The 22678-nt window shown below is 45.6% G+C and overlaps 1 protein-coding gene across 1 annotated transcript in view; it reads right to left on the reverse strand.

Annotated features, from left to right (window-relative positions):
• Positions 1–2728: 2728 nt before the first annotated feature.
• The window catches only part of MUSK (muscle associated receptor tyrosine kinase), a 60342-nt gene continuing 40392 nt past the window's right edge, over positions 2729–22678 (reverse strand). Inside the window, exons 9-16 of the mRNA XM_083420920.1 lie at positions 19389–19564; positions 17377–17400; positions 16111–16199; positions 15610–15769; positions 12930–13119; positions 11713–11904; positions 8252–8400; positions 2729–4081 (exon numbers count right to left, since the gene is read on the reverse strand). Of these exons, the coding sequence (XP_083277046.1) occupies positions 3399–4081; positions 8252–8400; positions 11713–11904; positions 12930–13119; positions 15610–15769; positions 16111–16199; positions 17377–17400; positions 19389–19564 (1663 nt within the window). The 3' untranslated portion in view covers positions 2729–3398. The remainder of the gene's footprint in view (positions 4082–8251; positions 8401–11712; positions 11905–12929; positions 13120–15609; positions 15770–16110; positions 16200–17376; positions 17401–19388; positions 19565–22678) is intronic.

Here is a 22678-nt window from a genome sequence, read left to right on the forward strand (position 1 = left end):
TCCAATAAGTAAACCCTTGGGCTTGTTCGACATAGGCTGGGGTGGAAAAAGGAACATTGTTTTGAAGCATCTGCTTCATAGTGCAGTGAGCTCGCCAAGAAAAATATTTGTGCTGCTTCGTGCTGAGTCAACATATGGTTCAGAATAAACAACACGCTCGTTTTGCTTGGCGCAATGGTTTGTGTCATGGAAGGTCGCTGGCAAAACATGATGGCCACTGAGATGCTGCAGCTTGTCCTCCTCCGGGATCCAAGAGAGTGTTTATAGCACTGTGTTTATGAGATAACATGGAGATAAAGGCTTTGTCACTGGTGTATAGACCCAGCTGGATTTTTTAAAGATATATGTAGAGCACCGTGTATGGCTGAAGCAGCCAGTTTGGACTGTGGAACTTGTGGCCTCCAAAGTTAGCTTAACATTCTCTCCATCCTTGACCATTGGACATGCTCACTGAGGCTGATGTGAGTTGGGAGCTCTACAACATCCAGAAGATGGCAAGTTTTCCATTCCAGATGCAGAAGATGTTCAACCTTATGTGTTGCCCTCATCCCTACTGGGACCCAGAAGCGGCCTTGACAGGCAAGGTAGGAGAACTGTTGCCTTCGGACCCTACTTCTGAGCTTCCAGACAGCACCTAGAGAGGTCTGCTTTTGGACACAGGGTGCCACATTGGAAAGGCCAGCTTTTCCCAACCTGGGAAACACAACTCCCATCAGCTCCAGCCAGCATGAGCAACTGTCAGGGAAGGTGGAAGTTAAAAGCAGCAACTGGAAGGGTGGGAAAGGCCGAGATCAGGGATGGAAGTACCTGTAAATCTTGATAATATTTACATGTTGTTGTTGTTCCTAATTCACGCATTGCTCCATTCTGTTCTCCCAGTGGCGAACTGGAAGCCTGAAATCAGGACCTGAGCACAACAGTGCTGTCCTCATTTGGGCTTCCTAGCAACTTATATTCAGAGAAGTGGAGGTAGAAATATAGCCATCAAGCCATTGATTGACTTATCCTCCATCTCTCTCCTGAATCTTACAACATTCAGCTTCAGTAAATGCCTCCAAGCTCTAGAATTATGAGAGAGGAAGAAAAAAATTCTCTTTCCTCCACACCATGCAGAAGGGCTGAGAGATTCCATATCACAGCTGATGTCAAAAACTGGAGGAATGGGTGGAAGGAACCAGCTGGGGAACCCTGAAGAGAAGAAGGCTCAGAGTCTGGGAACTGGTGGGGGGACTGATGAGTGGCCGGAGGGAGAAGACTGGGAAGAGAAGGTGTCAGAAGATGAAGAGATAACAGGGCTTTGTGAGCTGGGGGAGATGGTGGCAGAGAGCAGTCCAGAATCGGAGGCAGAAGCTGAAGCAAGAGGGTGGGAGAAGGAAAGCCAAGAGGCAGAGATGAGTCAGGCTGGTGAAGAGTCACAGGGGTCTCCCCCTCCTGCTGTAACAAGCTTCCCTCCCGCCTTGTCTCCCAGAACCAGAAGAGAGCTGAAAAGGGCAGAGCAGAGGTGGACTGCATGCAGACGCAGTCTCCAATTGCTTGGGGAAAGCCCTGGAGAGGAGGGGGCAGATGGCAGTGGGGAGGCAGGAACTTTCAGTCTTGGCAGTGATTCATGGGGCCAGACCTACTGGGGACCAGCTGCTATGCTCATTAGGACTGAGCCTCAGCTAAGTGTGCGGAGATTGTGCTTTTGCTAATGAAGAGTTAACTCAAACTTTGAACGGTGTGATTGAGTGCTGGCTGACAGCTGATTATGTAAACTAGATTGGTGGAGGAACAGAGAGAAATGACTAAGAGAGATGGGAGCATGAAGTTTCCAGTTCTGGGCAGGGCCCTAAACTTCAGCTCAGGAAGTTTACACATTTATCTGACTATGTGCAAAGGCATTCTTGTCTGGGTGACTGCGTGTTTGCTCAAGGTCTTGCAACCAGGGCAGCTGTGGTCCCTGACCACTTGTCAGTATGTATCTTGGGACTTTGTGGTGGTTGCAAACGGCAGCTAAGAGGCCCCCAAGGCACTCCATAGTTCTGCAGGCTTTTCTCTCTAGGGGTCAAGTGCACTTGGCAAATCTCTCAACAGACTGTCACATGTCTGGATGTTAAGAACTTCCCGTTCCCCTGCTGTTCCTTTCTGGGAGACATGCTGTATCATCCTGTTAATGATCGGCAGGGTACCAAAGACTTCTAAGTCCCCTTCGCTGTAACCCAACTCCAACTGCCTTATTCCCTGGCATCCCGTCTTGTGAACTGAATCCAACTCCCCCAACGAAAACTGATAAATTTAGAAGGCAATGATCTCACCGCCAAGGAGAGTGAATGACGCTCTTTTCATTCACATAACCCTGCTGGCTTCGTGCGGTGTATAGCTCTGCTCATTCACCACCAAGTTGTTTGTTTACACAAGGCATCGCTCCCCCTCCCCACATCTAAAGTTCCCGAAAATTCTGTGTCTCCTGTGATGGATGCACAGAAATATACGTGCATGTTCATTTCATTTGCAGCCAGTCAGTACATACAGTGTATTCCGTTTTCAGACAAAATAAATGAACGAGGTTTTAAAGGGGGTTAGAATTGCAGGACATCGATCAGTGCTTTTCTGTTCTTAACCCACACATCTAAAATGGTCCCTCGTGGAACAGGGTGTATACAAGGAATTGATTTCTCCATTCTTAAATTCAGCTCTCCATATTTCTGCAGCAAATTTGCGATTAAAAACAACAACAACCCTCGCATCGGTGCGAATTTCTTCTAATAAACACATTTTGGAAGCAATTTTCCGATAAAATACATACAAGATGAAACCCTGTACTCTTGCCCGCCTGATCAGATTGAGCAATGTTGTGACTCAGGATAAATCAAGACATGAGATATAGACACATGTTCAAAATCACCTGTGAAGAACTTCCTGCTCTGGAAGGAGTTGGGTTTTTAGAATTGTTCTGAATGCTCCTGCTATGATATCCAACATGCCCCCCCCAACTCTTCGTTTCCTCTTTCAATTGATTGCATTTGAAATTCTGCTGCTGCGTTTAGCTTATTCTCTGATCTTGTTTTAGTAGTAGTGGTTTTTATTTTTGAACGTCATGGTTTTTCACATAACAGAAAGTCGTGATAAAAAAAAAGTTTTAAAAGAAAACAGAAAACAAAAATGACATTTCAAGAACAGGGTCCTTGCTGGTTATTTTCAAAATACACTTGTGTCGCTTCCTGAAGTTGCGGCCTTCACTCAAGTCAACAACCAAACTTGCTTCAGTTTCCTATTGGGAATGTTGCCTAAGCAGCAACTACAAAGACTGTGTTGGCACAACTGATCCTGCTGATATATTGAGGTCCAGGCTCCATCTTTCACCCAAGCTTAGTCATTCAAGAGAGGAGGCCATGAAAAGCTGCCCTCGGTCGCACAGCTCATGCATGATCAGCTGCCACTGCCCTCTCATACATGCGCTCCAGAATGCGATAGATGCTCGCAAAGCTCGGCCTGTCAGAAGGGAGCTTGCTCCAACACAGACGCATGAGGTTGTACAGTTCCAGAGGGCAGTTATCTGGGCAGGACAGGACATTTCCGTCTCTCACGTAATAGATGACTTCCTCGTGAGCCATCCCGTAATAGGGCTGCAGGCCAAAGGCAAAGATCTCCCACAGGACCACGCCGTAGGCCCAGACGTCAGACTCAGTCGTATAGCGATTGTAGAAGATGGACTCGGGGGGCATCCATCGTATGGGAATGGCGTCGTTCTCATTGGCTTTGTAATAGTCTGCCGAGTACATGTTCCTGGAGAGACCAAAGTCTGCAATTTTGACCACCATGTTTTCTCCCACCAAACAGTTCCTGGTGGCCAAGTCGCGGTGCACAAACTTGCGTTCTGAGAGGTAGGCCATGCCAGCTGCCACCTGTTTGGCAATGCAGAGCTGGTCGGTGCACGAGAGTCCAAGCACGCTGGGGCTCGAGGGCCTGATCCGCATGTCAAGGTTATTGTTGCTTAGGCTACAGAGGTTGCGTGGCGATCGGTTGCGCAGGTATTCGTTGAGGTCCCCGAAGGCCATGTATTCGAAAAGTAGGCACATGGGCTTTCCAACAGCACACACCCCTGAAATCAAGGATAGACATGCAATAAATATTTGCTTGCTTGCAGGCCAACAAGCTTGTCAGCAATAGCAAGGTGCTATTTAATGTGCCATGATATGCAGGCATTTAAATAATAATAATCTTATAGGTTCTTTTCCCCCTACAGAGGATGTCCAGCAGTTAGGTATTTAAGAAAGGAAGTCCTTAAATGCTTCCTCAACTGGTTAATTGCAATTGCAACTTGGAATTGCAGCTACCAACACTCAAACTCTGCGTTTTAGGAGTTTTATTGCTTCTGTTGTTAAGATCAACGATAACTCACGTTATGAACCTGAGTTGCTGGTAGGGCAAAGCAGGTTCTCCTTCATGGAGAGCACATGTTGCGGTGGGGACAACCATGACAACCCCTGTTGCTGGGTGGGTTAATATGGATGACCATGAATTTGATAGGGCACCTCCAATTGTTGCTGGGGAGAATTAAATGTTGCAAAATTGTTTGATTGATGGGGGTGCTATTTATTCCCTGTGCGCAGCGTTGAGCTTCCTCTTTTCACTGCTCACATTGGATCACCCACCCTCCCAATATTTAGGATTTGTTGGTGCTGACCTTGCTATGCCTGTCATGGGCTTGTCTGCTTTGGAGCAGGGGCCAGGTAGGAATTTTTACCATTTTGCTGATTGTCTGGTGCCATTTGATTTTTTGCCTGCTGCGTAGCAAATCGTCACAACTTGTAAGGTTGCGGTTAGGCATTGGTTAATTTTGATTGGTGGAGGAGGCATGGTTGGCTGTGCCTGCCCCGCCAATGCTGCTGCTGCAAGGCTATTCCGTTAAAGGAATCCAGGGGTTTACCATGCTCTTGTCCAAACCCCTGCCAAGGCGCTAGGGCCACGCAAGAGCCACTGGGAGCATTTGGGGAGGAGGGAGAGCCTGGCACCCAGCTCTACAATCTCCCCCAAAATGTTTTCCCTTACTGACTTTCGCAGGCTTGCGGATGTCAGTTCTGTTCCTACCTCTAGGCGGGAACAGATAGTCGCTAACCAATGCCTAAGCAACCACTCACATGCTGTGATCAATAAAGTTGTGGCCAAAATTATGCCAAAAACCAAAACAAAGATGTTGTGTGAACTGTGTCTTTATTTGAGGGTGTCCTGGGGGGCCTCGACACGCAAGTTGCGTCACACAAAGCCACTGCATGGCTCAAGAAATGCAACTTCCCCTCCCTCTCCTCCTCCTACAGCCCATCCCCCAATCTGCTCTGGGGAATTCCCCCCAGGTTTGGGGGGGAGGGGTCCACAGGTTGAGCTGGGGGAGCCCAAGTTCTGTTGCATGAGCAGAAATTTGTCCAGTTGCGCAATGACTTCGATGCATTCAACCCAATGGGATTCCTTCCTCCTGCCACCCGAGTGCAGCTCTCCCATGTGTTAGTGTTGTGCGAAGAAGAGGAGGAGGAGAAGAGGAGGTTAAGGGGTGATATGATAGCCATGTTCAAATATATAAAAGGATGTCACATAGAGGAGGGAGAAAGGTTGTTTTCTGCTGCTCCAGAGAAGCGGACATGGAGCAATGGATCCAAACTACAAGAAAGAAGATTCCACCTAAACATTAGGAAGAACTTCCTGACAGTAAGAGCTGTTCGACAGTGGAATTTGCTCCCAAGGAGTGTGGTGGAGTCTCCTTCTTTGGAGGTCTTTAAGCAGAGGCTTGACAACCATATGTCAGGAGTGCTCTGATGGTGTTTCCTGCTTGGCAGGGGGTTGGACTCGATGACCCTTGTGGTCTCTTCCAACTCTATGATTCTATGAATAACCATGGCACCAATGTATGTACTAATTGTGTTAGGACCATTGCTGGGAAGAGAATCTCCAGTCCCTTCCTGCCTGGGCCCTCTCAAATGTGCAGCCTTGCTCACAACACTCTTCCCTGGTTGTTGTTTTTCCTTTGAAGGCTGTGCATGAAGGCTCTTCGGCACTGGCAACTTCCAAAATTACAAATACATAAAAGGAAGATAAGGAATGCTAAAGCTGTGACGAAACTATGCCTGCTCCTTCCTATTGCATGGAGGTTGAGCCCTACAGGTCCTGAATGTGCTAACATGTGCAAAGAAATGAGCGAGAAAGCAAAACGGAATTGCCAAACAACCTAACCACTGTTCTGTTTTAAAAGTGGTTTGCCTCTTTCGTACAAGAGGTGCTCCTGCTAACAGATCTCTGGCTGCATTTATGGTTTTCTCCCACATGTTCAAATCTCTTGTTTTAATGCCAGCTAATAGCTGTTCAGGATTTTTACAGATTTCAGCTGCTGGAGCATTAACCACTGGAATGAGCTAAATGATTACATTGTGCAATTGTGCAGCTTTTGAAATATGAATTGCTGAAGTATACAGCCTTATAGAGCTCATATTCAACCTAAAAATTGGAGTATGAAAGGTGAACAAAGAGTGCAAGTACATTTAAGCCTCTGATGTTCTGATGGACATTTCTGCCCCATTTAGTCACTGAGGCTTGATTTTCGCTCCTTCTCGCCATTGGGGGACGGGGGACGGGACGGAGACAGACATTTCACATTTCCAAAACAGCTGGTCCAAGCTAAAAAAGAAGTATGCACGTAAAAGGGTTCTCGGGTCAAGTGATGTTCAACAGTCCCACACCCCCGCAACATAAAACTGATGGATTCCTTTGGCCTTTCCTAATTTATCCAGCATGGTGATAATAAACAAAGGGATCTCTCCAACTGAGTGTCCACTTCCTGTTTCCCCTTTCTCCTGCTGAAATGTACACAGTCACTTGGGCCCGAGGAACTAACTTCAAACCCCTCTGTAACACCTCCCCCTGCCCCCCGAAAAAAAAACTTCTGGCTTGACAATATTTCTAGCAAAATAAACTTTGTTTGGATTGATTACTAGAACCAGTCATATTCATTTGGAGAGATTTGCAGCTGACCAGCCCAATGACCTATGATGTTGACGGGGAGAAAGGAGGCATAGCATGATAACATCAAATCATGCATTGTGTTACGCTAGGCATTATCAGAAAGAAGGAAGGAGAGGCAACTCTGCTTTTGCAAAGGATTCTGGGAGAACACTCAGTTCACACACGGACAGATAGATCGAAGACTTCCGGTTAACATGGTGACAGGTTAGGCAGTTGGCTCCGGAGCTCTACAGATGGCACAATTTTAATTGAGTTTCAATGAGTTTTAACCTCTTTTAAACCAATAGCTCAATTGGTTAGAGCATGGTGCTGATAACGCCAAGGTTGCAGGTTCGATTCCCTTATGAGACAACTGCATATTCCTGCATTGCAGGGGGTTGGACTAGATGCTCCTCAGGGTCCCTTCCAATTCAATAATTCTATTAATTAATTTATCAGTTTCACACATGCATCCAGATGTGTCAGAGGCCTGGTTTGCACAACGCTGTTTTGTTCTTGGCTGTGGCATGCAGTTGATGAGATAAAAGATAAAAAGGTAACAGACTCCTGGATGGTTAAGTCCAGTCAAAGGCGACTAGGGGTGCAGCAATCATCTCACTTTTCAGGCCAAGGGAGCCGGTGCTTGTCCGCAGACAGCTTTCCGTGTCATGTGGCCAGCAGGACTAAACTGCTTCTGATGCAACAGGACACTGTGACGGAAACCAGAGCGCACAGAAATGCCGTTTACCCTCCTGCCACAGTGGTACCTAGTTATCTACTTGCACTGGTGTGCTTTCGAACTGCTAGGTTGGCAGGAGCTGGAACAGAGCAATGGGAACTCACCCCGTCACCAGGATTCAAACCGCCAACCTTCCAATTGGCAAGCCCCAAAGGGTCAGTGGTCTAGACCACAGCACCACCTACGTCCTGCAGTTGATGAAGGGAGTCCTTAGCCATGAGTTCCAGTTTGGGTGACAAACTAAGTCAAACCTTCGCTTAACTTAGAAAGGAACACAGAAGAGCAAAATGGCAGTCTTGGTAAGCCGCAGTTTGGCTCCCTGTGTCACGTGAACCAAGTCAGAAGCAGCACAAAAGACCAGACTCCATGTTCTGTTGCTTTTGGTATGGCAACTGCTTCCTCAATATGTCACCCAAGATGGCTGCCTAGTCTGCCTGCATCTTTGAGCCAGTGGTGTGGGATAAGGTGTGGGGGGGGGGGGTCCATAACAATAAAAAATGCATATTGATGGTTTTAAGAAGAAGAAGATGTCAGATTTGGTACCTAAAAGTTTCACAATGTTTGGATTATCAAATTCAGCCATGAGGGCCGCCTCTCTCTGGAAGTCTGCCTGCATGTCTGCTGAGGCTTCTTCTTTGAGCATCTTCACAGCCACCATTGTGAACGGCTCGTAAGGAAGCAGTCCAGGGGCCCTAAGAGAGGAGGAGAACAAAAGGGAACGAGGCAGAGAGAAAAGTCACGCGCAGCTGCAGAAAACGAGAGCATCCCTTTTGCTATGCATTTTCAGTGAGCAAAACGTGCACCCACATGAAAAATGCAAAAGATGCGTACAAAATGCACCAGTTACTGGTGATTACACAGAAAAGTATTTAGAAGTGTGTGTTATGAATAAAAGTGCATGTTTTATGGAAGACATGCACACAAAATGTGTACAAATGCTTGCCATAATGGCATGCAACGGGAGAGAAAGGGAGAGAAAGGATTCAGGAGTGTGTGACAGTGAAACCAGAATGGGGTGGAATGAGCTGCTCAGCTGATATCTAGGATCTTGCCCATCCCATTCTGGTACGACATTCTTTGTCCCCTACAGCAGAGATCAGCATCTCCCATATATAACCTAAGGAATACAGTGGTACCTCGCAAGACGAATACCTCTCAAGATGAAAAACTCTCAAGACGAAAGAGTTTTTCGTTTTCTGAGTTGCTTCGCAAGACGGATTTCCCTATGGGCTTGCTTCGCAAGACGAAAACGTCTTGCGCCTTTTTTAAAAAACCGTCAATGCATTCCTATGGGAAACCGTCAATACACAGTGGGGCTTCACAAGACGAAAAAATTCACAAGACGAAAAAACTCACAGAACGAATTAATTTCGTCTTGCGAGGCACCACTGTAAGTTGCTGGCTGGTGACACCATTCACTTTTCTCTCTCACTGCCTCATAAACACCAATTGTGCATCTAGCTCTGAGGACTTTGTGTGTCAGCTGCTGGCTATTGTACATAACTGTCTCGGCCTCTGCCTCCCTTTGATGTCCACAGGCTGCAACCGCAGAGGAACAGGTATGAATAGAAGGAGGCACCCATTTCCTTTCTGAACCAGGTTCATTGCTTGCAGCGCTGTGCTGTTTCCATTCTGCTGCGGTTCAGCTTCTGACGCTAACTACATTATTTCACTTGCTGCGGTGCTGCAGCAGATAATGTACAGGCAACCCCCCATTTACGCACATTCCATATGTGTGTGACTGCGCACATGCCCATCGTGCCAAACCTGGAAGTGAAAAGGTCAGGAAAACGTCACAAAAGGGGGCGGAATGGGGCAGGGCAGAGGCGGGGCAGAACGGGGTGTTTGCAGACTTTTCCAATGGTGTTTCAAATATGTCCGTTTGCCCCTTTTGGGGTGGGTGGTTTTGTGGGAGGGCGCCGGGCCTCCCTTGTGAAATGGCATATCGCATGCCAGATCATCCTCCTGCCGCCAAATCGCCCAATGGTGGCAGGATTTGGAGATCGTCCCCTGGGTGTGAGGCCAACTGCCCAATAGTGGTGCTTGGCACTGCAAACAGGGCCAGGATAAATTCACGGCCTGCCAAACCTTCAGCCTCCTTTGTGCCGTGCCTGTTCTGTGGCAGCAACGAGGATGCTAGCTTGTTAACCTACCAGTGGCAGCAGGTTCCTGCACCCTTGCAGTCACCATCACAAGACAGTTGGGCAACAAGTGAAGGGCTTCCTACCATGGAGCTGGTGCCAGAACGGGCACTGTGCCTGCTCCTCTGCTGCTTGCCTAGCCACCATCCGAGGTGTGGGATGTAATCCACTGGGAGCAGTCAAATACAACATTTCTTGTTTTCCTAGAATGGACATGCAAGGGGATGTTGGTCCAGCCAGTATAAACTTCCTGTTTTTCTTGGGCTGGAGCATCCTTCCCTTGCATCTGACTAGAGGTGGGCGTGACCTTACCTGTCCAGGTAACAAAAGGACGAGTCATGCAGCACTCTCTCCCTTCTCTCTTTTTCTCTCTCTTCTTTGTTGGACCAGCGTTTTAGCTACGAGTGCTCTGCTAGCTAGCAGAAGCACTGGGACTATTCCCCACATGGGGTAGATCCACATGTACATATTTGTAACTAAGTCTGCCTTCAGGAATCCAACTGTGAACTGATGATGTGAGTAAACTTCTTTTATTGACTTTAAATAAGATTGTTGTGTCTTTATTCTTTTAAGAGGGGTTAAAGGGAACTTACCAGGAATGCACAATTCAATCTTAAAGGTAAAGGGACCCCTGATCGTGGACGACGCTGGGGTTGCGGCGCTCATCTTGCTTTACTGGCCGAGGGAGCCGGTGTACAGCTTCCGGGTCATGTGGCCAGCATGACTAAGCAGCTTCTGGCGAACCAGAGCTGTGCATGGAAACACCGTTTACCTTCCCGCCGGAGCGGTACCTATTTATCTACTTGCACTTTGACGTGCTTTCGAACTGCTAGGTTGGCAGGAGCAGGGACCAAGCAACGGGAGCTCATCACATCGCAGGGATTCAAACTGCTGGCCTTCTGATTGGCAAGCCCTAGGCTCTGTGGTTTAGACCACAGCGCCACCCACGTCCCTCCTAATTCAATCTTAAGACAGACTGAATTGTTTAATAGTGAGAGGCTTACACAAGCCTGCAACCAGCTATCTGCTGTGCATGTAAGAAAGGGGAACTAACTCTGCCACATAAAGAAACTTGCTAGTGCAAGTTATAAACAATATATCCTCTCCTGGCACCCTGAATATTCCCAAACTAGGCTCAGGAGCCCTGCTTAGAAATCCCTTTCCCACGTCCTAGCATGATCTGAGTGTATCTGGCCTCAAGATGGGGCTCAGAAGGAGATGGGAAGGGAAACTGACAGCCTCAGAGTGGCACCTGCACTCCCTCTTGCCTTAATAACCCTCCCTTTATTCAGCTGAGATTATTTATGTCTGAGCTGGCCCATGGCCACGCCTATGGGGATGCCATCTCTGTGCTGTCCCTATGTATGGCATTATATAGGAGGAGACGCCTGCCTGGGGAGATGTAGCAGCCATCCCAAAGCTAACTTGCCCAGCTGTTGCTGAAACGTCAGGGTGTTTTACTACCCAGTAGCTATAGGAAGTCCCAGTCTCCAAAGCAAACTTCCAGTTCTCTTATCGCCCGCTCCGGACATGTGGCAGTGTGACAGCTGCAGTGTGGATACAGTAAATGTCACATCATTGTCAAATGCCTGAGAATGGCTTCCTGCCCATCTGAAAACAAATCTTCCAGGAGAGCAACACAGCTGCAAGGCTGGCCCATGTGGTTTGACAACCATGAGCGACACCGTTTTCTGCACATGCCTCAGCTCAAGTTAAATGCCTTTTTGACCTCTGCCTTTGGGGGCAATGGCCATTCTTTGCTTAGCTAATTCTTCGAAACATAGAAAAACGAAGACAGGAAAGGTGTCTAACATTGGGGTTCATGTAAACAGAAACGACCAGAGATGACAGCTGGCCATTTACCTTGCTTGGAAGACTCGGCCGAAAGCGCCTTCTCCAATATCTCTCACATATTCGATATTGTTCCGTGGATACTCCAGACTGAATAACTTTGGGTTCAAGAGTAGAGGCATGCGCTGGTACATGGGATTTGGGTGCAATCTGTCCAATAAGAGCTCAGAAGGAAGTGTTGTCAGGGCTGGGGGTGCTGACTCCCTGAAACAATGGGTGGAAGATTTGTTGCAAGATTAGAGCAAGCATAACGTTGATGATGATGTTGCTGTGGATATTAAGCAGTTTACCAGTAAAAAATAATAATCAATTACACAAGTATTAAAAATAAACTTCAGTAATTGAATGCATCCACAAGTAAAAAGAAACACAAGAAACAATCCTATGTATAAGACAACCCCTATTTTTTGGGACCGCATCAAAGATTTTTTTTTAGGGGGGTGGGGGAATTGCCCAGAGAACAATGACTTGCAATGACATCTTGTGTTCATATTCACAATGGAAACAGCAAGTGCTCTACTTGGCACAGAAAAGTGATGGAAGAAAAGTACCCCTCGTTTGTATTAAAATAAATCAGTGCTGCAGTTTCAACTGTAAGCACCGTTTAGAGCTGAAATTAATGGAATGAAGCGCTCTCAAATCAAATCAACTGTCCTTTAATAGGCATAGCAAACCACACATCAAATAGGCACCGTATACAAATTATGGAAAATATTAACTCAACATAACAAGGTTTCTCCCAGTCAGATCTTTAACTCCAAAGAAAATCAATTTGCATAAATAATACAATACAACCACTAAATCTCTTTATAATGGCCCAGTCTTTCTACATGGACAGCACTCAAAAATTCAACCACTATTAAAGTAATTTGATCATTACTGTCTGAAAGCAGGTCCTGAACCATTGGTAGCGTAGAAGTCAGCCTATTGAGTTGTAAGGCCTCTAATAATTGGCTTCTGGCATAAATGCCAAAATCACAAGAAAAGAAAATATGCTCCAAAGTATCAGGTTCCTGTTTACTACATTTGCAAAGATGCTCTGATTCTGGGAGAGCTAAATATCTTCCTCTCACTATCATTGAGGGAAGCATATTAAATCTGGCTAACATAAATATCCTGCACAATTCATGATTCGTGAATCTCTCTCTCTCTCTCTCTCTCTCCAGGAGTTTTACTTAAAGGTGTCTCTCTCTGAAGGAGGCTGCAACCAGGGAAGCCCCAGATCTTACCTTGTTTTGTTTTTCAGCTGCTTGCGCCTCCGGCAACAAACAAGAGCCAGGATCACAAGGATGATCAGCATCGCAAAACTGGAGATGATGGAGATAATGACAGTCATAGAGTATGTCGGGGAAGAAGAGGGGGCGAAGGGGAAACGTGGAGGAGCCGCACTCAACTTCGTCGTTTCCTGGGTCAAAGATGCTGAAAGGTAAACAGGGAATTTGAGAGCGCTTGCTTGCCATTTATTTATTTGATAAATGTTAACTTAGCACAGTGGGACACAGTGGGTTAAACCACAGAGCCTAGGACTTGCCAATCAGAAGGTCGGGTTTGAATCCCCGCGACGGGGTGAGCTCCCGTTGCTCGGTCCCTGCTCCTGCCAACCTAGCAGTTCGAAAGCACGTCAAAGTGCAAGTAGATAAATAGGTACCGCTCCAGCGGGAAGGTAAACGGTGTTTCCGTGCGCTGCTCTTGTTCGCTAGAAGCAGCTTAGCCATGCTGGCCACATGACCCGGTAGCCGTATGCCGGCTCCCTCGGCCAATAAAGCGAAATGAGCGCCGCAACCCCAGAGTCGTCCACGACTGGACCTAATGGTCAGGGGTCCCTTTACCTTTACCTTTAAGTTAGCACAGACATAGCTTTTATAGATGTATTCTATCAATGAGGAGACCCCTACTCCCATCAAAGAGTGACAATTCTCAGGGTAGTTTAACGGTTAATCCCTCTTCTCAGGGAACCCTGAATACAGACTCCCCAAGTGTCCCTATTTCCCAGGGACAGTCCCAGATTTACAGAAGCCATCCTGGTCTCTGATTTGATCCTGGAATGTCCCACTTTTCCTTAGGATATCCCTATTTTCATCAGAGAAATGTTGGAGCGTATAGAGTTAAGCAACCCTTGAGCCAAGGAAATAAGTAACTTTACGACCTTTAGAAGACATCTGAAGACAGCCCTGTATAGGGAAGTTTTTTTAAAATGTATTATTAAGTTTTTATATATGTTGGAAACTGCCCAGAGTGGCTGGGGCAACCCAGCTGGATGGGCGGGGTATAAATAATAAAATTATTCTTATTATGGAATTTGACATCCCTATTTCCATCAGAGAAATGTTGGAGGGTGTGTTTATAGTGCAGATGGGTCCTATTTCTTGTATATATAATTTTTATTAAATCTGCTGTTTTAAAATTTAAAATATTCATTTAAACATCCTTAAAATATCAATGACTTCCTTTCTTCGCTTTCCAGGTTCATTTTGCATACCCTAAATCCCTACATATTTTACAAAAACTAAACCATTCAGTATTTCATTATTGCATCCATCAAAACTTATTTACACTGTTGAATTTATCTTAATGCTGCCAAAATTTTCAGGTGTAAACTATTCCCACCCCCATATATTCAATAAACGTTTTCCAGTCTTCTCTAATGATGGGGCCTATTTCTCATTTAACAGTGTGAGATATAAAAGGTAAAGGGACCCCTGATCATTAGGTTCAGTCATGGCCAATTCTGGCGTTGTGGCACTCATCTTGCTTTATTGGCCGAGGGAGCCGGCGTACAGCTTCCGGGTCATGTGGCCAGCATGACTAAGCCGCTTCTGGTGAACCAGAGCAGCACACGGAAACACCGTTTACCTTCCCACCAGAGTGGTACCTATTTATCTACTTGAACTTTGACGTGCTTTCGAACTGCTAGGTTGGCAGGAGGTGCTATATATATATATATATATATATATATATATATATATATATATAACATTTCTAGCCTTCTTGCTGACTCACAATGCCTATATATATATATATATATATATATATATATATATGGAGGGCATTGTGAGTTAGCAAGAAGGCTAGAAATGTAATAGATAAGAGACTATAATCTGTTAAACCCTATAATCTTTCTAAATCTCGAGCAGTTTGTCCTTTATGGTATCTTTCCTTGCAAACGGAAATGTTGCAGTGTGTAAATGTTAATGTTCAGGGTCCCAGAAACTACACACCATTCCATTCATAAAAAAACAAAACTAAAAACCATCAGTTTTCCTGCTGCAGCTGTCATAGAATCATAAAATTGTAAAGTTGGAAGGGACCACGAGGGTCATTGAGTCAGTCAACGTTCTATGGTCACTGAGCACACTGAATGCTCACTGGATTGTTTTGGGGGTTCTCCCCCACTTAGGTATTTGCCCTCTTATAGATTTTCGGTACTTCTGCAAACTCTGGAGTTCCCCTAAGCCTGCTGAGGCCTCCAGTGTGTGCATGCAGGTGGTGCAATTTTGGCGACATGAGTAACAGTGCTGACAGCCTCAACATCAGAAATAGACAGGGAGATAGATTCGTGGTTCTGCATTCCGATATCTGGCAGACTGGCTCAAAGCTATCAATAGCGCTACGCAGCTCAGATCTACGGCATGCCTGCCACATCTCTCAGCACAATTTATTGATTCAAAACAAGCCAGCTAAAACTGGACGCACCACATATTGTAAAAAATATACAAGCAGCGTTAAAGATTCTGAAGCAACGCATCTGCAGCTTTTGGGGCTAACGGTTTAAAGATTTCTCAACATTAAGCAGTTCAGAAATTCATTTCAATAAATGAAATGAAAATGACTGGACTAGAGCCAACGCGTAATAAGATCAACACCCAAGGGGCACCTTTTGCTATGAAACTGTACGTTATGGTTTCTCACCATCTCCACAATGAGGCACGTTGCAGTATTCCCATTTCACAGATGAGTCCCTCGTGTAACACCAGGGCCGTGCATTTTCACCCCCTGGATTGCGGCAATAGTTTTCTGCACTGGACAGCTCCGGGAAAGCCAGAGGGGTTTTCCGGTGTGAATGGGGTACCTGGTGACAAGGAATAATGAAAATGAATGCTTTTTCAGAGTGCGTTAAATTCCGTTGGCATCTTGAAAAACAATAATCAAACGTCTGACGGACTGGTTGGTGATGGGACCTGCTTCCATTGAAGTGATTTGTACCACCGGCTCCCAGGTATATCTCAAGTCAGTGCTGTTTTTCTAGAAAAAGAGCTGCCAGAACTCACCATGAACGCCTTTCTTGTTCTCTTATAATGGCAATGGCGCCCACTTGACAGATGCCAGAACTGGTGAGTTCCAACTGGACAAATCCCTGCCTCGTCTGCTTTAAACCATCACCGCCCTCCAGCTTCAAATCAACCTTCTTACCTGTTCATTCCACTTCTGACAGGGAATCCCAGAGGTGGTGACATTGACAGGACCCTCATAGGTTAACCCATTGCCTTTGTAACAAGTTGCTGAAGAGAAACAGAGGAAAACGGAATCGTAAAGCAAGGTGCCACATCCCACTGGGCTGAACAGAAGGCTTGCCCCTATCTCAATGCCCTCCTGACGAACAACAACTGGGCTGAATCTCTTAGAATGTCCTTTTACCAGTCACTGGAAATCACAGGTAAAGGTGTGTCGCGTTCCCCTTGGGAGGAGCGTCACTTGGCGATGGCTGATCGGGTTCCAGCCAGGGTAATGGATGGTGAATTTCGAGATCAACCAAGGGGCTACTGGAGTGTCCTGTCTTTGACTTATCTAGATTGGGCTGGCATTCTTTATGTAGCTGGCCTTTTTGCTCTAAGGTTTTCCTCCCCAAGGGAGTGTTATGGCTGGGTGCACCACGCGTATCCATCCTTAACGGCCCTGCTGAATGAACCACGGGTCTATGACAAGTGCCCTCCGACAAAGAGAACATTGATTGCCCGGGGTCAGTCCGGCAATACGACAAATTTGGCAGTAGTTGTTTTCGTTCTGTGTCTTTAAAAACTCGCCTCAACTCAATATTATAGTCCTATAAGAGGGCCCTATATTTCAGGAGCTTTTTAGGAGTAGCCGAGTTGGGAAATGTCAGCATGAGTCTTGTAAAGGTGAGTGCTTTAGTATTCGGCTCCTGCTCACAGGGTTCCCACAGGCACGAGGTTGGCCACTGTGAGAAGATGGTCTACATGGACCTTTGGCCTGATCCAGAAAAGCTCTGCTTATGTTCTGTTCCCCTGCCCGCCCCCAAATGCCCCAACACCCATTTCAGCAGTCTCCTTATCGCCCTTTAAGGCTTCGACCGCATCAAAAAATACAGCACAGAAACATGATTGCTGGCATGGAATCAAATTTAATGCCCTACAGTCTTATGAGATCTGTGGGTATAAATTTAATAAATATGTGTATAACAAAACACCAGGCTATATAATAATTCTCATTATATTGGTGCAACACTGGGTGCTTCCACACAGCAGCTTATAAAGTGCTTGGCACTGTCAGGGCATGCATGGTTTTTTTGCATCACGTCATCATCAAAACGCCATTCCCCTGTTATTGTCCTGTTTCATCCCGATTTACCGTTACCGCAGAAAATCTGATAAATTAAAAGAACAACAACAACCACAAAACATTTCTGGTAAAGTGCAGATTCCGAAGAGAGCCACTCACTTGTTATATCCTCCTTTTTAAGCTCTGAGGAAGGAAAAAGACACAAAGATGTCATCAATTTGTATAAGAAAGATTTTGAAATGTCGCTGTCTGGCGGTGTTAGCACTGTCCCTCCCGCCCCGTGCTCTGATTAGAGGGTTGCCAGTTTCAAAGGTTTTCAGCCACTTGCTACAGCTGTACCTTCAGCTAATGCTGAAGACATTTGCAAAGTCTGATGTACATTTCCATGTCATGAAAATTTTCTGATTTCCGTGTTTCAAGCTGTTGCTAAAGGTCACAGAGCGCCTAGATTAAAGGTGGTTCAAACATGTTCACATGCTACATGCTGAAATTTAGCTTATTTCACAGGACGGTGGAGCAGAGCTAGTTTTGACAGGTTCCTGGCCCAGAAGAGTTAGCAAGCAATGCTTTTAAAGGCATTGAGATTCTGACACTCCTGCGCTTCCTGCCTGCTCTGGAGGAAAAGTAGAGTCTTGCTTCCCAAAGCAAACTAGGAAGGAAGGCCAGGCAAGCTCTCCAGGATGATAGCTAAGATAGCTACTCTAGAGGGCTTGCAACATTCGGCTTCAGTTTAAAGTTTACACCCAATGAACACCTAATAAATTAGCTAAAAGGTATAAGGAGGTTCCTAAATAACTGCTGGAAGTATAATAATTAATAATAATAATAATAATAATAATAATAATAATAATAATACCTTTATTGTCAGTGTACAACCTGTGTACAATGAAATTAACCAAGCCTTCCTCCCCCCCAAAAAAACACTCAATGTCTTTGCACTCTGTGTGCTTGTCACACAACACACCAACCCTGTATGTCAGTTGCACTATGTTATTTTCCGTTCAGCAGCCTAACAGCCCATGGAAAGAAACTGTTTTTTAGACTGTTGGGATGACTGATTATACTTCTATATCTCCTTCCTGAGGGTAGGAGATTAAAGAGGTGCTGGCCGGGGTGTGAATCGTCCCTGAGAATTTTTCTCGCTTTCCTAAGGCAACGATCCCTTGCGATGTTATCTAGCGGACTCAAGGGACAGCCCATGATATCATGTGCTATGTTCACCACCCTCTGTAGAGACTTTCTGTCCATGGCTGTCAAACCAACGTACCACACTGTGATACAATATGAGAGGACACTTTCTATTGTGGACCAGTAGAAGGAGGTCATCAATTGTTGTTTAACATTGTTCTTTCACAAGATCCTTAGGAAATGGAGTCTCTGTTGGGCCTTCCTAACCACCTGAGTTATATGTTTCTCCAAGTGAGGTCCTCACTAAGGTAAACTCCCAGAAATTTAAAGGAGGAGTCTCTCTCCACACAACTCCCCCTGATATACAACGGGGCTAGTTCCCCTCTCTTCCTCTGAAAGTCCAACACCATCTCCTTTGTCATCCAGATAGATGGATCCTATTTTCATATGTGGTGGACTTGTAAGAAAACAAGGACATTGCAGGAGATTATATATGATGAGGTAAACAACAATCCTGAAGCTTTTCTTTTAGGGATTATAGGGACAGAAGTCCCCCAAATGATGATTAAGCTGTTTATGTATGTTACAAGTGCAGGTAGGAATCTCTACACACAAAAATGGAAAGAAGCAGAAATACCCACTAAAGAAGACTAGACAAGCAAGTCAAAGGATTATGCAGAACTGGCAAAGTTAGCCGCTAAAATAAGAGAACTTAATGGCGAAGGTTTTGTGAAATAGAAACCCTTTTCAGATTATTTAAGGAAATATTATTATTATATGATGAACAAGTAAGCAGGATTTGAACTATGAGCAACAGAAGGGATTGAAGATGATAGTAGTTTTGTTAAGGTTTAATAGACAGAAGACATCTATTAAAACATGATGAGAAAGGGGGTGGGAAGTAAAAAAAAAAAGTTTTTATTATGTATTGAAATGTTTGCATGAAATTTCGGAAAACTTAAAAAAAAACTTCAGGGGGAAAAATATAAAGTTTACACCACATAAATGTGTTGAGACAATGGGCTACTTATTGAACTGCTTACCAAACTGTGGGATCCTCGTGCAAGTATTGGGGTCCTGCTGTATGCTGGGGAGACTGTTGCACTTGGGAAGGGTAAGCAACATCAATCCAGGCTTATAGATTCCTTTGCGGGCATTTTCTTCCATCGAAAGCCATTCTTTAAAGCAGTAGAGATCCTTTACAGCAAGGCAGTGCTCTCTAGAGTGTTTCACAAACAACAGCAGAATGCACAGTCAATGATGTGACGGCGACAATATTACCCTAACTATGGACAGCCAGCAGCATACAAGAAAGTCATCATGTGGTGTAAATCAGTACAGATTACATTGATTCTGATTTTTTTAATGCTAGCTAAGTATCTGGCCAGACACTGCCATTGCCCTACTCTTTTACCATTGATTTCAATGGAAGTTGCTTCTGGCATGAGATGCATTCGGGTACTCTATGCGTCATTGAAATGTTACCAGAAGCATTTGACGCCACCAGGCCCTCTCCATAGATCAGACAAGAATATAGTTTGAATATTTCCTTGGTTTTCTGCGCTTCTTTCTCTTTAAGGAAAGACTTCCCACGTAAGTTTAACAGGTTTTGTCCTGTGATTTTGCAAGCATATTCACATAGGACTTTCTTCTTTAAAGAAATTAAAATTCCATTCTCAGGATAAGGTTTGGCGGTAGCACAGAACATTCTGGTGCTTCTCCTGAAATTCTGGTTTGACATTAAAAACAAAACTCAAAAACAAAGCCCGTTTAGACAGTCCCTGAGAAAGTGTCTGGCTAAAGCAGAGGGAGAGGGAGAGACAGTGTGGCTTTGATTGAGACCAACTGGTTTCCAGAACAGTCTCTGGCATGTTGACATGAGAAATTATAAATGAGAATGAGCAGGGCTGGTGAGCACTGCTCAAAAGCCCCCTCTTTGTTCTTGGTCCTGATGAACTGGGAGCAGCAAACCAGAAGCATCGGCATGTCACTTGGTCCAAACCCAGCTTTCGGGTTTATTTCCAGCAACAAATCATGAGCGTTAGGCTACAACAAACCTTGGCTATTACTCGCGATTTTGTTTGGAAAGCAACAAACTGCCAACCCAGGTTTAGGTCAGTGAAGGAGTGAAGCAGGGATTTTAAAGCCAAATGCACCAGCATCCTTCATGTTAAACCATGGCCAAATTAATCTCTAATTAACAGAAGAACCTCTGCTTCTTAATGGCGGCGTGGGGGGGGGTTATTGGCATGCCTCTCACATTCCATGCTAGAGCGAGAGCCAGGTACTGAGATGAACTGCAAGTGGAGCCCATCCCCCCTGTCCCTGGGGGAAATTTACAAGGATAATTACCCTCAATCATCCTTGTTTTTTCTTTGCCAATGATCTCCCGCTGTCATGGGAGGTGCCTGCATTAAGGCAGACAGGAACCGGAAGCCAACCATGGCTAGATGTTAACCATGGTTGAAAGTAGCAAGTGAACCAGGCCTCCATGCATAGTCGCTATGGAACAGTATGGAAGAATCCATATCTGGATTTACTCAACTTACCCCCTCCTTCCCCACTCTCCCAACCTATCCCATCCCCACTTTATAGCAAACAGTCAGGTACAAGCCCCATGGCTGTTATGACTCAGGAAGTTTATACAAGAGAACAGCTTCCGGTTCTTCACTACATGCTAGCAACTAGCTCCCTACCAGGCAATAGCTATCTGCCAATCATTGACTAACAATGACGAAAGAATATACGTTATATTCCATCGATAGCAAGGAGCACTGGCAGGTTTCATTGCTTTCCTATGAAAACACGGGCTTGCTGGTTGCCCACTTTATTTGGGGAAATCAGAGTCAGATGGAAAGAATGAATTGCACAGGACTGTTTATTTATTTATTGGAGGTCACATCTAAAAATGACCCGATAAATGCTCTTATAAACAAAACACGAAGCCACACTTCTCACTCGAAGTAACAGGTGGTGGTAGCAGCGGCTGGTCAGCCCCATGCAAGCCTCTGGGGAGAAAGCCCTGCTTTAGGATGGATTTGGGAAGGCTTAACGTTTTCAGAATGACCTATGAGTCAACGCATATATTCATTGGATGAAAGGGTTCGCTGGCTGGGATCCAAGGAGCTCTCTGATTGGCTCCAAGTACGGCACGCCCAGCAAGGCTCTCGCTTCAGGGTGGTTCCTGAATAGCAAATAACTTTGGGAACCCCTGGGGATTGGCAAAAGCGGTCTGTGATATGACATGACAGCAGTTGTGGATGGGGAGGCCCAGAGGAAAGCAACTAGAAATGCCACAGAGCAGATTCGATCTTTTGAGCACTTTGGATCAATGCCATAAGAAACGCAGTCATGAAATGCACATTTGATCTGGAATAATGACCAAAGTAATCCAAGCCAATGCGGTTCGTTGGGCCTGATCCCCTAATTAGCTGAGGATACTTGCAGCATTCCAGTCAGGGGTGGTGGGTGGTGGGAATGAAACAGACACCAAGCCAATCCTTGCCAAACGCTAAGGAATGTCCAGCATACAACGTCTGCAATTTGTCTCCAATAATGAATAGTAAAAAGGTAAAAGGTAAAGGTACCCTTGCCCGTACGGGCCAGTCTTGCCAGACTCTAGGGTTGTGCGCTCATCTCACTCAAAGAGGCCGGGAGCCAGCGCTGTCTGCAGACACTTCCGAGTCACGTGGCCAGTGTGACAAGCTGCATCTGGCGAGCCAGAGCAGCACACGGAACGCCGTTTACCTTCCCGCTGGTAAGCGGTCCCTATTTATCTACTTGCACCCGGGGGTGCTTTCGAACTGCTAGGTTGGCAGGCGCTGGGACCGAACGATGGGAGCGCACCCCGCTGCGGGGATTCGAACCGCCGACCATGCGATCGGCAAGTCCTAGGCGCTGAGGTTTTACCCACAGCGCCACCCGCATCCCACAATAATGGATAGTACTAATGATTAAAACTTAACTTCCTGTTCCACATCTACTTAGGCACAATCATAGCAATATTTATACACAGCAGTCATCGTCAACGCCAATAGCCAATTAATAAATAATCTGATTTCAAAGCAACTCACATTTTGAGGGGGAAATTTTTCCCCAACTCGCATTGGGGAAAAATATAATTGGAATTCCAAAATATAATTTGGAATGTACTGTATTTTTCACTCTATTGGACACACCGGACCATAGGACGCACCGGACCATAGGAGGGGGAGAACAGGAAAAAAAATTTTTTTCCTTGTTCTCCCCCTCTAAAATAAGGTGCGTTCAAGGTGCATTCACCCGAGCGTGTGGAGCTGGCGGTGGGGGGAAGCACTGCTTCCCCCCACCCCCA

Source organism: Podarcis tiliguerta, assembly GCF_965153285.1.
Source record: "Podarcis tiliguerta genome assembly, chromosome: 17".
Taxonomy (NCBI): Eukaryota; Metazoa; Chordata; class Lepidosauria; order Squamata; family Lacertidae; genus Podarcis; species Podarcis tiliguerta.